The sequence below is a fragment of the Carcharodon carcharias genome, chromosome 19 (assembly GCF_017639515.1).
Source record: "Carcharodon carcharias isolate sCarCar2 chromosome 19, sCarCar2.pri, whole genome shotgun sequence".
NCBI classification, from domain to species: Eukaryota; Metazoa; Chordata; class Chondrichthyes; order Lamniformes; family Lamnidae; genus Carcharodon; species Carcharodon carcharias.
The window spans coordinates 88,854,636-88,868,896 of NC_054485.1; the positions used below are offsets into that span (position 1 = coordinate 88,854,636).

General features: G+C 41.9%; 1 protein-coding gene across 1 annotated transcript in view; it reads left to right on the forward strand.

Moving 5' to 3' along the window:
* The window catches only part of LOC121291273 (complement C4-like), a 104,299-nt gene that overhangs the window by 59,068 nt on the left and 30,970 nt on the right, over positions 1-14,261 (forward strand). Inside the window, exons 22-28 of the mRNA XM_041212343.1 lie at positions 1,058-1,109; positions 2,390-2,473; positions 3,978-4,181; positions 5,156-5,231; positions 9,422-9,578; positions 11,660-11,770; positions 13,194-13,362. Coding sequence (XP_041068277.1) covers positions 1,058-1,109; positions 2,390-2,473; positions 3,978-4,181; positions 5,156-5,231; positions 9,422-9,578; positions 11,660-11,770; positions 13,194-13,362 — 853 coding nt within the window. The remainder of the gene's footprint in view (positions 1-1,057; positions 1,110-2,389; positions 2,474-3,977; positions 4,182-5,155; positions 5,232-9,421; positions 9,579-11,659; positions 11,771-13,193; positions 13,363-14,261) is intronic.

The window sequence follows — 14,261 nt, forward strand, 5'->3', positions numbered from 1 at the left end:
GTGATTTTTGAATTTAATAAAACTCTGGAATTAAAAGTCTGGTGATAACCATGACGTAATTGTTGTGAAAACCCATCTGGTTCACTAATGTCCTTTAGGGAAGAGAATCTACTGTCATTACCTGACTGGCCTGCTCTCCTGACCCACAATGATGTGGTTGACTCTTAAAAATGCCCTCTAAACAAGGGCACTTAGGAAGGGGCAATAAATGCCAGCAATACCCCCATCCCATGTACGAATAAAAAAAATTGTAGCTAACATTCTCAATGCTGCTGTTTGCAAATTACTGTATAATTGATTAAAAGATGGCATGCTGTAATAATATTTGAAGAATGAATCAAAGCAATAGATATGAAAAAATAATCAAAAATTAGATTTTATGTAGCAACTGTGACAGAGCAAAATTCACTACAGGAGGGCAAACAAACTAAATATGGTACTGAACCATGTAAGGATGTGTCAGGACAAGTGACCAAATTCTTCATCAATAACGTAGGTTTTTAGGAAACATCTTAACGGAAAAGGTAGAGAATCAGAGAGACTGATAGAGGAGCTTCCAGGACTTTGGACCTCTGCAGCTGAAGGCAGCACTCACCCCGCCACCACCCCACACCCCCCCCAACCCCCACACCCCGCCACCAGTCCCTGCCCCCATGCCTCCCCCCTTTCCTCCACCCCACAGTAGTAAAGCAATTAATTAAAATCTGAGATGTGCAAGAGGTCAGAATTGGGTAAGCATGGAGTTTATGGGGTGGGGGGGGTGGGTTTATGGGGTGAGGTAGTATGGGAATGTGTTGGGGGGGGAGGGGGGAATTACAGAGATAAATGTAGGATCAATACTATGGAGGAATTTGACAAGAACTGTCAGAATGTCAACACTGAGGCATTGCTCAACCCAAAGGCCAGAAAGCACAGGGGTGATGGGTAAAGAGTTATTTTAAGTTGTCTTTGCCAAGGTTGCAATACCAGTTGTTGTGAAATCTGGGCAATTGATGAAACTTGACATAGCGTCAACATTTCTGCACTGTTTACTTGTGCCTGTTCACTTGCCACATAGGGAGAAGGTGTGATGAAGACAGAAGAAAGAAGCATTATCATTAATCCACATGGTGAGTATTAGGATATATTTAGAGATCAACTTTACATCATAGTACAGCAGCAATATAATTCTAATAAATTGCCTGTTCAGCTATTGATTATATATAATTTATAATTGTAATTTCACAATTAATTAGGAATATATCGAAGTGAATTTTACTAGACCTCTGGGGTCGGGCTTCAGAGTGACAAGCCCATAAAATAGCGAGGAAAAGTGAATGGTGGAGTGTTGTCTTCTCACTGCAGCAATGCCATGCTGCCAGTGTCAGGGAAGGTGCCAGGTGGCCCTTCTGCCCAGAGGTCAAATAAGCCGCTTAAGTGACCAGTCAAGGGCCTATTCCTGCACACTCTGACCCCTGTGGGCTCGGAGGGGGCCCCATATTTGCACAGGTTTGGCCCACGGAAGAGCCTCCCTCCACCCCACCCAACAGCAATGACCATCCCCTGAGCAATGTCACCCCCTGAGTGTCACCAACCTGGCTAATTTACCTTGGCACTAACAGGCTCCACTTACCAGATTGGAAAGGTGGCATCCTTCCATGGCACCATCTTCTTCCAGGTGCAGTTCCAGCAGAGGCCAATGCTTGCTGGGGCGCTGCTGAGCTGCCAGCTCCCCACCACCAGCTACATTGCCCCAATTGACTGGTAGCTCTTCGGGTAGGAAACTGTCCTTAACAGGGTCGGGTGCCTGGACCACCAACCAATTGGCTACTTGACCCCAGTAAAATACAACTCTAGGTCAGCAGACCTCCGAGGTGAGCCATCCCTGGCTTTCAGGCCGTCATCATTGGCCTATTGGTAATCTTATTGGACTAGTAATCCAGAGGCCCAGGATAATGTTTTGAGGACAAGGGATCAAATCCCACCACGGCAGCTGGTGGAATTTAAAATCAATTAGTAACTCTGGAATTAAAAGCTAGTCAGTAACGGGGACCATGAAACTATCATCAATTATCATAAAAATCCATCTGGTTCACTTATGGCCTTTAGGGGAGGAAATCTGCTCTCCTTACTTTGTCTGGCCTATATGTGACTCCAGAACTGCAGCAATGTGGTTGACTCCTAACTGCTCTCCAAAATGGCCTAGCAAGCCACTCAGTTCAAGAGCAATAGGGATGGGCAACAAATGCTGGCCTTGCCAGTGACGCCCGTACCCCATGAAAGAATCTTTTAAAATTCTGGACCCCCACCCCAGGAAAAGCAAACATCAAGTCATCATGTGTATAAAGCTGCATTTTTTTAAACTTCAATTAAATTGTTTTTTTAAAATTAATTTTATTATTATTAATAGGGAGGAGCGCCTATCAGATTGTTGAAGAAATACCTTCTAACATGGTTCCAGACACTGATGCCTACCTTTACATTCGTGCAAGAGGTAACCCACCTTTTCATCCTGAAGGGGGAAATCTGAGATCAGTTATCATTTGTTGAGGTTCCCATGTGACTAATGTCTAACATTTCCTGGGTAACTATTCATGTATTAACCACTGAACTGTCCTAAGTCTCTGACTCTAGCACAGAGTCAGAAATATTCGTGCAGAGTCCAGGGCAGCAGAAGGGGATGGCCCATCAGAACTTTAAACATCCTGGGCAATTCACATGTAAGGCCGTGTGCCATGACTTCCGCAGGATCCCAATGTGTGTTTCAGTTGGACACATCTGGTCTCCGACAATTTGGAGACCGGAAGATTCGGCAACCTGCAGCGGAGTTTCATATACCTGCACAGGGAGAAAATCCCCCATTTCCAAATGCTTCCATCACTTTTGTCTTTCTATTAATGTTAATATTTTTACCGTGCTAAAGTAGTTTTATTAGTGTCAATGAAGGCCATTGTAATTTCATGGGGGAAAATGATGCTGCTTTCTTTATTAAATCACTGCCATTGAGAAATATACTTCTGATCGTATTATTTCTGTATTAGAAGCGAACTATATGAGACTGATTGGACATTCTTTAGTGGTCGGAAAATGCGATTCCAATAATACCTCGCTCCAGTCCAATTTCACCACCAGGTCCCAGTTGTTGAAATACACAGCTGCAACTGGTTTCCAGCAGTTTCCTAATTTACCTTTACATTATTATTCTTTCATGTGATGTGGGCATCGCTAGGAAGGCCAGTATCTGTTGCCAATTCATAAATGCCCTTGGGAAGGTGGTGGTGAGCTGCCTTCTGAAACCACTGCAGCTGTTGTGGTGTAGGTACGTCCACAGTGCTATTAGGGAGGGAGTTTCAGGACTTTGATCCAGTGACCATGAAGGGACACTGGTGCAGTTCCAAATCAGGGCTTGGGCCGTGGGGGAGGGGTGGGGGAGGATTCTTGTAGATTTTAGCTTTTAGAAATAAAGTCTGCTCCACAAGGGGTTAGCAGCAAACAAGCTTGAGGAACTTGCAGCATGGCCATACTTGGCAGAATAATAAAACTAATATAGTACTGTTTCTCTTTTGATTCTACATTCTGTTTCTGCCGCTTACAGATACAATTTTTCTCTTTAAGAAAAGAACGCAAAGCTGAACACAATGAACCCGTGCCAGTGACTACCCAGTGTCTCTGTTGTTGATTAAGGGTGCGTTTTAGGATTTCCAAGGGTCTGCTGTCCTTGTCCTTCTAGGTGGTAGAGGTCGCAGGTTTGGAATATGCTGACCAAAGAGACTTGGCGAGATGCTGCAGTGCATCTTGTAGATGTCCAATTCTGTTGTCATAGTGTACCAGTTCTGGAGGGAGTGAATGTTTACTTGGTGCCAATCAAGTGGCCCTTTTGTCCTGGATGGTGTCATTCTTGGAAAGGTTCCTGGTGCTCATGCGTGCGCTTTAGTTCAATCGTGTGAAACCATTTATTTCTGATTCCATTCTTTGACTCTGTATTCTGTTCTTTTTAGGTGAAGTGATGGGAGAAACAGTTGAAAACTGCCTGACAGCAGAAGGAATTGACCGTCTCATTAGGCAGCCAATGGGGTGCGCCGAGCAAACATCAATGTACATGTCACCAACCGTGTTTGCTGTTAAATATCTGGACAAAAGCGAGCAATGGCTTAGTCTGAAAGCAGAACGGAAAGATGAAGCCCTCCAGCATATTGAAGCAGGTGGAATCTGCACATGACTTATTCCATTAACAGCCTGGGAACATTTTTGAAGTTTAATTAGAATAGACAACCTTACATTTTAGTTAGATTGGGCCTCCTAATCTTTTATTTGAGTGGGCATGCTAATATTTAGTTAGAGCCAATATCAAGTCAATATTTTAATTAAGTGGACAAACTTCTTTCAACAAAATGTAGTGAAAATCTGTAATCTTTTGCCTCAAAAACCTATTGAAAGTTTCCAAATTGAGACACAGTTTTACTGAAAAAGGAGAAATGCTGAAACAAAATAAGTGACAGCCATCTGCTGACTTATTCATTAGGGCAATGCCTTGACCAATAAGGGTCAAGCTGCCTGGTCTAATTTTCAAACAATGCTAGGCAGTTAACTGTCAGTCATCATCATTGGTGCATTCCCCATGGCAACACCTCTACCAATAAGAGCCCACTTGCCAACCAATCAGCATTCTCTTCACACACAGTATAAATTGTTGTTTTTGATATTGATATGTTTGCATAGTGTCCTACTAAGTGCAAGACGAAAAGCTTTGACATGTCTCTTTTTTCAGCATTACTCAAGTTCTGTACAACCAAATGACTACTTATAGTTTTATTTGTGTTAAATGAGGACATTAACGGTTATGGATCTACTTGCGTAAAAGTTGAGATACAGAGCAGCCATGATCTAATTGGATGGAGGAAAGGGTTTGATAGCCATCTCCCACTCTCATGCTTCTGCCCTTGCCATGAAGGAGGGGAATTTAAGGGCTACAGACTTACTGTGTGCTGCTCCTGAGTGCCGACCCTACGTCGGTATTTTACAACAATAACAAACAAATGAGAAACAGTGTACTTTAATGCATAGGCTCTGTAAATATATGTTGAAAATAATGATATGAAATAGAAAAAAATAGGAATGAAAAATTAATGCCATTATTAGCTTAGTGCATGTATCAAATTTGACATTTTATTTGCAGGCTACAGGCGGATACTGGAGTTCAAAAAGAATGATGGTTCATACGGAGCATGGATAAATTACCCCAGTAGCACATGGTGGGTTTGACATTTTTCTCAGTTATTTAGCTAAACTAATGTAATTGTTTCCATTATTCGTTATACCCACAACCTTAAATTCAGTATGACTGACATAAATAACCTTGAATAACGTGCTGTCCGGTAATGGGTGCTAGTTTTGTGCTGATATCCAAAACCTTTTTTTTAAAATCTCTGTATTGGGATTGAAACTGTGTTAACGCAGGCTTAGACTGACTTGCATACATTCAAACTAAAATAAATTCACATCAGTCTTCAAGCCTAGTATATTATAAGGAGCTTCTATTGTGATATATGCCATCTAGGTATACTGTCTATGGATTAATTGGATGCAATTTCAATTAGCTGCCTTTTTGAACCACTGCAGTCCATGTGCTGTAGGTGCATCCACAATGTTGATAGGAAGGGAGATCCAAGATTTTGAACCAACAATAGTGAAATAATGGTGATATACTTCCAAGCCAGGATGGTGTATGTCTTGGAGGGGAACTTGCAGGTGCTGGTGCTCCTATGCATTTTCTGCCCTTGTTCTCCTAGGTGGTAGAGGTCATAGGTTTGGAAGGTGCTGTCGAAGGATGCTTGGTGAGTTGCTGCAGTGCACCTTGGATATAATACCCACTGTGCACCATTGGTGGAGGGAGTAAATGTTTAAGGCGGTAGGTGGGTTGTCAATCAAGTGGGATGCTTTGTCCTGGATGGTATCGAGCATCTTAAAAATTGTTGGAGCTGCACTCACCCAGGCAAGTTCTCAAATTCCATCATATGCCTGACTTGTGCTTTGTAGATGGTGGAGAGGCTTTATAGGGTCAGGAGGTGAGTTACTCACAACAGAAGTCACAGCCTCTTGTAGATACTGCAATTATATGTCTGGTCTGCACAGTTCCTGGTCAGTGGTTACCCACAGACTGTTGTTAGTGGGGGATTCAGCAATGCCGTTGAATGTCAAAGGGAGGTGGTTAGATTCTCTTTTGGTGCAGATGGTCATTGCCTAGAACTTGGTCCAATGTGAATGTTACTTGCCACTTATCAATCCAAGCTTGAATGCTGAACAGGTTTTGCTGCTTATGGACACAGACTGCTTCAGTATCTGCGGAATCACAAATGGCCAACCTCTCTGCTAAAGTATATCAGTCCTTCCTAACCATTCTTTCTAGGCCCCTCATAAATTTAGACATCTCAGCCAAATATCTTCTTAGCCCCCTCTGTTCCAAACGAAACAAATCCAACCTATCCAATCTTTACTCATTGGAGAAAATTCCCCAGTCCCAGTATCATCCTCTGTAAATCTCCTCTGTACTCTCCCTGGTATGATCATATCCTTCCAGTATTGCAGTGACTGCAAGTATACAGAGTACTCTAGCTGTGGTCTAAGTGGTATTTTATGTAGTTCTAGCATAACCTCCCTCCTCTAGTACACTAAGTCTCAGCCAATAGAGGAACGTGTCCCTCTTTGCCTTCCTGACCGTCTTATCTATTTGTCCTTTCACCTTCAGGAACCTGTGTTCATGCACTCCAAGATACCTCTGTTGCTCAACACTTCTCAGAATCCTACTATTCATTGTGTATTCCCTCGCTTTGTTTGTCCTTCCAAATCATTACCTCACGCTTCTTCAGATTGAATTTCAGGTCCTATTTTTCTCCCATCTGTCCAGTCCATTGATCCCTACTGGAGTCTATAGATTTCTTCCTTACAAGCAACCAGAGGGCCAATTTGTTTGCATATATCAATTTTGTAGAGTTGAACATACGAATTAGGAGCAGGAGTAGGTACCTCAGCCCCTCAAGTTTGCTCTGCCATTTGATAAGAACATGGCTGATCTGATTGTGGCCTCTACTTTCCTGTCTACTCCCTATATCATTTGCTCCCATGTCAGTAAAGAATCTATCTAACTCAGCCTTAAAAAGATACAATGATGTGCCTACACATCTCTCTGGGAAAAGAGGATTTCACAGACTAACAACCATTTGAGGGAAAAAAATCTCTCCTCATCTCAGTCTTAAATGGGAGACACTTTGTTTTTAAACTGTGTTCCCTAGTTCTAGTTTCTCCCACAAGGGGAAACATCCCTTCAGCATCTACCTTATCAATCCCTTCAGGATCTTATATGTTTCAATAAGATCACCTCTCATTCTTCTAAACTCCAAAGGATACAGGCCCAACCTGTCCAACTTTCCCTCATAAGATAACTACTTCATCCCAGGAATCAGTCGAATGAACCTCTGAACTGCTTCTAATGTAATTATGTCTTTCCTAAATAGAGAGCCCAAGCCTGTACACAGTAATCTAGATGTAATCTCTTGAATGCCATGTACAGCTGTAGCAAAACTTCCCTACTTTCATATTCTATTCCCCTTGTAATGAAAAACAACATTCCATTTGCCTTCCTAATCACTTGCTATACCTGCATACTTTTTGTGATTCATGTACCAGGACATTCAGGTCCTCCTGTACCACATATTTCTGCAATCTCGCTCTATTTAAATAATATGCCATTTCTCTATTCTTCCCGCCAAAGTGGGCAAGTTCACTATTTTCCACATTAAATCTTATCTGCCAATTTTTTGCCCACTCGCTGAAACTATCTATATCCCTTTGCGGACTCCTTATCTCCTCTTCACAATGTACTCTCCTGTCTATCTTTGTGTCATCGGCAAACTTTGATGTGTTACCTTGTCAAAGGCCTTCTGGAAATCCAGGTTCACCACATCTACAGGTTCCCCTTTATCCTTTATGCATGTTCCTTCCCCAAGGAACTCAAATAAATTAGTTAAACTTGATTTCACTTTCACAAAACCATGTTGACTCTGTCTGCATTGAGATTTTCTGAGTGCCCTGCTATAAACTCCTTAATAATAGATTCCAGCATTTTTCATATGACAGGTGTTAGACTAACTGGCTTGTAGTTTCCTGCTTTCTACTCCCCCTTTCTTGAATAGAGGATTTACATATGCTATTGTCCAATCTGATGGGATTTTCCCATAAACTAAGGAATTTTGGAAAATTAAAACCAATGCATCTACTATCTCAGCAGCCATTTATTTTAAGACCCTAGGATGAAGTCTATTGGGACCTGGGGGCTTGTCAGCTTTTAGTCATAATAATTTCCTGAGTATCCTTTCCCTGACTGTAATTGTTTTATGTTCCTCCCCGCACCACCCCCCCACGCACCCCCCCCCCCCCCCCCCCCCCCCGTCCCCCGCCCCCCACCCACCACCCCTTTCACCTCTTGATTTGCAATTATTTCTGGGATGTTATTTGTCCCTTCTACAGCAAAAATGGGTGCAAAATATCTGTTCAATTCATCTACCATTTCCTTATTTTCCATTATTAATTCCCCAGACTCATTCTCTGGAGGACTGATGCACACTTTGGTTACTCTTTTCTCTTTAACATACCTGTAAAAACTCTTACTATCTATTTGTGTATTTTTAGCTAGCTTTCACTCAGCCTCTAATTTCTCCCTCATTTTTTTAATTCTTCCTTTGTCCTTTTTAAAACACTGTTCAATCTTCTGACCTGCCCCTAATCTTTGCGGAATTATGAACATACAAAATAGGGACAGAAGTAGGCCATTTGGCCCCTCAAGCCTGCTTCGCCATTCAATAAGATCATGTTTTATTTCTAATTCCACATTTCCATCCACCCCACAGTGACCTTTAATTCCCTTGCCGAACAAGAATCTATCTACCTGCATCTTAAAAACATTCAATGACCCCACCTCCACCTGAGGCAGAAAGTTCCAAAGTCGTGCAACCCTCTGAAAGAAAAAAAATTATCTTCATCTCTATGCTGAAAGGGCGACCCCTAATTTTAAATCAGTGCCCCCTAGTTCTGGACTCACCCACAAAAGGAAACATTTTCATGTCCACCTTGCCAAGAATGTTCAGAATCTTACATACTTCATAAAGTCATCACTCACTCTTCTGAACTGCAGTAGAAACAAGTCCGACCTGTCCAACCAAACCTCATAAGACAACGTGTTCATTCCAGGTATCAATGTACTAAAACTCCTCTAAACTGCCTCTAAAGCATTTACATCATTCATTGTATGCTTCGAATTGTAGGCATTTTTTTGAATGTTTAAAATTCTGGGTTTGGGTTTATTTGTAAGTAACAATAATTGATTAATACAGTGTATACACTCCTTTCCGATTTGTCTTTCCAAAGTCTATATTGTTTTACATTTCAGGTTAACTGCATTTGTTGTTAAGATACTCTCAATAGTTCGGACTCAGATTGATGTTAACGATGAGCACATTCAACAATCTGTGTTGTATTTGATTCGAAGTCAGAGTCCAACTGGATATTTTTTGGATCCTCATCCAGTGAGACACAGAGAAATGCAGGTTACGTAAATCTTTATAGTAATGTACATCTGCAACCCTCTTTATCTGCCTTTAGAGCCTTGGTATTTGTCTTCCCTGACTTCAGCGAAGAATAGAATCGTGAGGAGTGAAAAACCAGCGTTGGGTTCAATTGCGTCAGTTTCCAGATGGATGGTTAGGGGTAAATTCCACCCTTGCCTTCCAGTTTCCATGAGACTTCAAGTCATTTAACCCAGGAGTAATATGATGGCCTTTATGGCCACATTTATCAGTTGTGTTTGAATGCTCTCTGCGTTCCAGGTCATCATCGCTTCTTTGCTTCTCTACCACGTCAATAAAGTTGGGTATAGATATTTAATTGACATCATCCAAACACTAAGTAGATACAGCAAGAGTTGGCTAGTATTAAAAAAAAACATTGCATTGGACATAAAAGAACATAGGCCTGAATCTTTTGGTCGGTGTGCGGGGGCAGGCCCCGCTCGCTGATGCATTAAATGATGTCACCACGCTTCATTCAGATCTTCAGTTCAGCAGGCACGCACAGGAGTTGTCTGTGCACCCACCAAACTGTCAAAGGCCTTTTAAGGCCATTTAAATAGCAATTAAAATAATTAACAGGGCTGCCTATCCAACCTTAAGGTTGGCGGGCAGGCAAAGAGCCCAGGCGGCCTTTGCATTTTTCATGGAACCTCATCCACGGGTGGGATGCAGTTTCATGAAGGTTTTTTTAAACTTCAATAAAAATTTTCAATAAAAGTCACAGACACGTCCCAGCTCATGTGATACTGTCACATGATGGGACATGTCCGAATAATGTTTAAAAACCTTTCATTTCCTTTTCACAATGGAATTAAGCTCCCCGAGGCAGGTCTATGCCTCAGGGAGATCTTGGCACTCCTTCACACGCACATGCCTTCTCCCCCCACCCGCACAGGGAGCGCTTAGCACTTCCAGGTGTGTGTCATGCTGGGCGGGCATTAATTGGCCCACCCACATAAAATGGTGGTGCGCAGCTGATCGCGGGCGGTGATCAGCTGTGCGCCCACCCCCGCTCAGCCCCCACCGATGCAGAGAAAATTCTCCCCACACAAATTTGGGAGGCGGGGGAGGGAAATGCGCGGGTTATACCATTCCTTCCAGCCTGCTCATCAAGATCTTGGCTGGTCTCTACCATAACTCTGCTTCCCTGCCTTATCACGAAATCCCTTTATCCCACTAGAGCATGGGAAAGCTATCAGCGTCAGCCTCGAATATACTCATCGATTGAGCATCCACAGTTTACTGGGGTAGAGGATTCAAAAGATTCACAACCTTTTGAGCAAAGTAATTTCTCATCATCTGAATTCTAAATAGCTCGCTCCTTATCCTGAGATTAGGGGCCGCAGTCCTCAGTGGGGAGATGGTGGCATAGTGGTGATGTCACTGAGCTAATAATCCCGAGACCCAGGCTAATGGTTCAAGTGCTACTACAGCAGCTGCTGGAATTGAAATTCAATTGATAAAATCTGGAATACGGAGGGGGTGGGGAAAAGCTAGCCTCCATAATGGTGACCATGAAACTGTCGTCGACTATTGGTAAAAACCCATCTGTTTCACAAATGGCCTTAAGGAAAGGAAATCTGCCATCTGCTCACATATGACTCCAGATTCACAGCAATGTGTCTGACTTTTAATTGCCTACAGGAATGGCCCAATGAGCCACTCAGTTCAAGGGAATTAAGCACTTATGAAAGAATAGAGAAAAAATAGACTTACTCTCTTTAGCTATGGAAAACAGCCCCTCAGCAGCTACTCTACCATGGTTTCTAAGCAATTTATATGTTTCAATATGGTCACCTGTCATTCTTCTGAACTCCAGAGGGTATAGGCCCAATTTACTTAATCATTCTTGAAAGGGCAACTCTCATCCCAGGAAGGAAATATGAACAAAAAGGAGGAACAAGTACTTCTCTGCAGACGTCAATGTGCGCTCTCAGTCTGGGGTACTACTCAGTGTGAGAAGACGTCAACCATCACACATTGATAATGCTGATCCTCCATTCAAAATTGTCACCTAAACTAATTTGCTCTCTATTGGTCTTTTAATTTGTTTATTTTAGGGTGGAATCGGTGGACTAGAGAGCAAAATTTCCATGACGGCCTTTGTTACCATAGCGCTGGTGCATTCCTTGCCTTCCTTTCACATAGATGCTGCAAAAGAGCTAGAAGTGGTAAGGCTCAATACTACCTGTTGATCCTAATGTTTTATGTGTGGCTTTGTTGCAGAGGTGACAATGAGCGAATGGAGATACAAAAGTCGGGGGGGAGGTGTAATGCACTGTCATTAGTTGTTCTCCGCCCCAGCAAATGAAAATTACCTCCACCCCCAACAGAGTTTGGGTAAATTTTAACTCTGACTGGGATTCAGAACAGGAGGTAGTGGCTCTGCTTCCTCTTCTAAACTGTGTACAATTTTCCTTTGAGGACTTTGACTTCAGGTCTTCAAATGATTCCAGTGAACCGTCTTGCTATTTAAGAAAGTTGCTACAGATTATTTCCAATGTTTTCACAAAGTGAATTCTACCACCTTTCCAGTGTTACCAATGCTATTAGATATATGTCGATATATGTCTATATTTATATACATAACTACCCAAAACCATAAATAGTTAGGTAAATTGTAGTCAATTACCAGTGATAACAGGCTATAATTCTCAGGTCCCAGCTTTATTGTATTTTCTGCGCACATTAAAATGAGATCAGATTAAGCTCCTCAAAGAAGTCACAGAGATAGTTTAGGTCCAGTAAACGCACCCTATTTAACAATTAGCACACCACCTCTTCTTATAAAGTCTAGGATAGAATTATCCAAATTATCACATTACCTGCACTTTTCCCAATAGCTATAAACAAATGTGCACATTCTGTGTATATAAAAATTGTGACCTTGTGTCACACTTTATCACTCATGAACAGTTCTGGGTGGCATGTGTGTAAATGATTGAATCCGGTTGAGTCCAGCATGACGCCTACAATGTTTCCCTATTCACCTTTCAGTGTCTTTGAGAATGCTTCTCAGGCGATCCCACTGAGACAGTGTGCTCTGAATACACCCTGAGATAAAAGTGGAAACAATGATTGCCCAGGGAATTTCCTCTGGATGGACAGCAGTCTGTTCTCTCCACAATCTTTCCTGCTTCTCTTAAATTCAAAAACAGCTGTGTTACGTGCGGAGAGTGACAGGGGAATTGTGACAGATGCTCTCCCAACGATTAACTCAATTAATAGATCTCCTGTGCCATTGCCCATTGTAACAATAGACTATTGTGCTGAATCAGAATTTAAGAAGTTTTCAGAATGGAAAATGCAGACGGATTGCAGTTCAGAATCTGAGAGACAAAGGAAGCATCCACATATGTTACAGGAAACTATACGTGAATGCTAAAAACTGTTGAAAGGTCATGAGAACTCGAAACGTCAACTTTGTTCTTCTCCGCCGATGCTGCCAGACCTGCTGAGTTTTTCCAGGTATCTCTGTTTTTGTGTTGACGTGAATGCTAAGTTGCTGATAAAGAAAAGCATTCTCAGGATGAGCGCTGTTATCTTTTGCCTACTTCAGTTTTATTCTTCTATCTCAAACTTTTGTTCTTTCAGAAAGAAAGTATTGCAAGGGCAGTTAAGTTTCTTTCCAATGAACTTGCCGATATTTCGCGACCTTATGTAATGGCTATCACCGCATATGCCCTTGCCTCAGTGGACCCTGATAGTTCAGAAGCACATATGGCTGATGCCAAACTGAAAAAAATGGCAACTTATGATAAAGGTAAACATTTAGTGTCCAAACTAGTAGTGGAGCTAGCAGAACATATTGAGTAAGGTGCTATCACATTAAGGCTTTTGTTTTTTTAAGTTTTGTTTTAATTGCATTGGATGTTGTAATTTAGTCATTTGAGAGCCCATATTAGCCATAATGTTGTTAAGGTGATTAAACCATATAAAGAAATCATAAGGTAGTCAAGTATATGTAGACGTGTATCCACTCCTCCTTTGTTCATTCACACACAGGAAGGTCATAGCATTCTGTCAAAGCAGCCAACCAATGTTTCAATCCCTCCATGTTTTACAAGTCCAGTACCCATTCACAAATCAACATCTCTATCTGAAAAAAAGCCATCAAATCATTGAAATTTATGGCACAAAATGAAGCTATGTGGCTCATCATTTCAGCATCATACGAACATATGTACAAACATAGAAACATACAAAATAGGAGCAGAAGTAGGCCATTCAGCCCATCGAGCCTACTCCACAATTCAATAAGATCACGGCTGATCTGTTTGTATTACTAATTCCACATTCCCATCTATCGCTGATAATCTTTCATCTCCTGCCTAACAAGAATCTATCTAACTTTGCCTTAAAAATATTCAATGACCCTGCCTCCGCCACCTTATGAGGCAGAGAATTCCAAAGTCGCATAACCCTCTGAGAGAAAAAAATTCTCCTCATCTCTACCCTAAAAATGTACCCCTAATTTTAAAACAGTGCCCCCTAGTTCTGGACCCACCCACAAGAGGAAACATCATTTCCATGTCTACTGTGTCAACATCGTTCAAGATCTTATAAACTTCAATTCACCCCCCATCCCACCATTCTTCTAAACTCCATTCTGTCTAACATTTCCTCATAAGACAACCCACTCATTCCAGGTATCAAATTAGT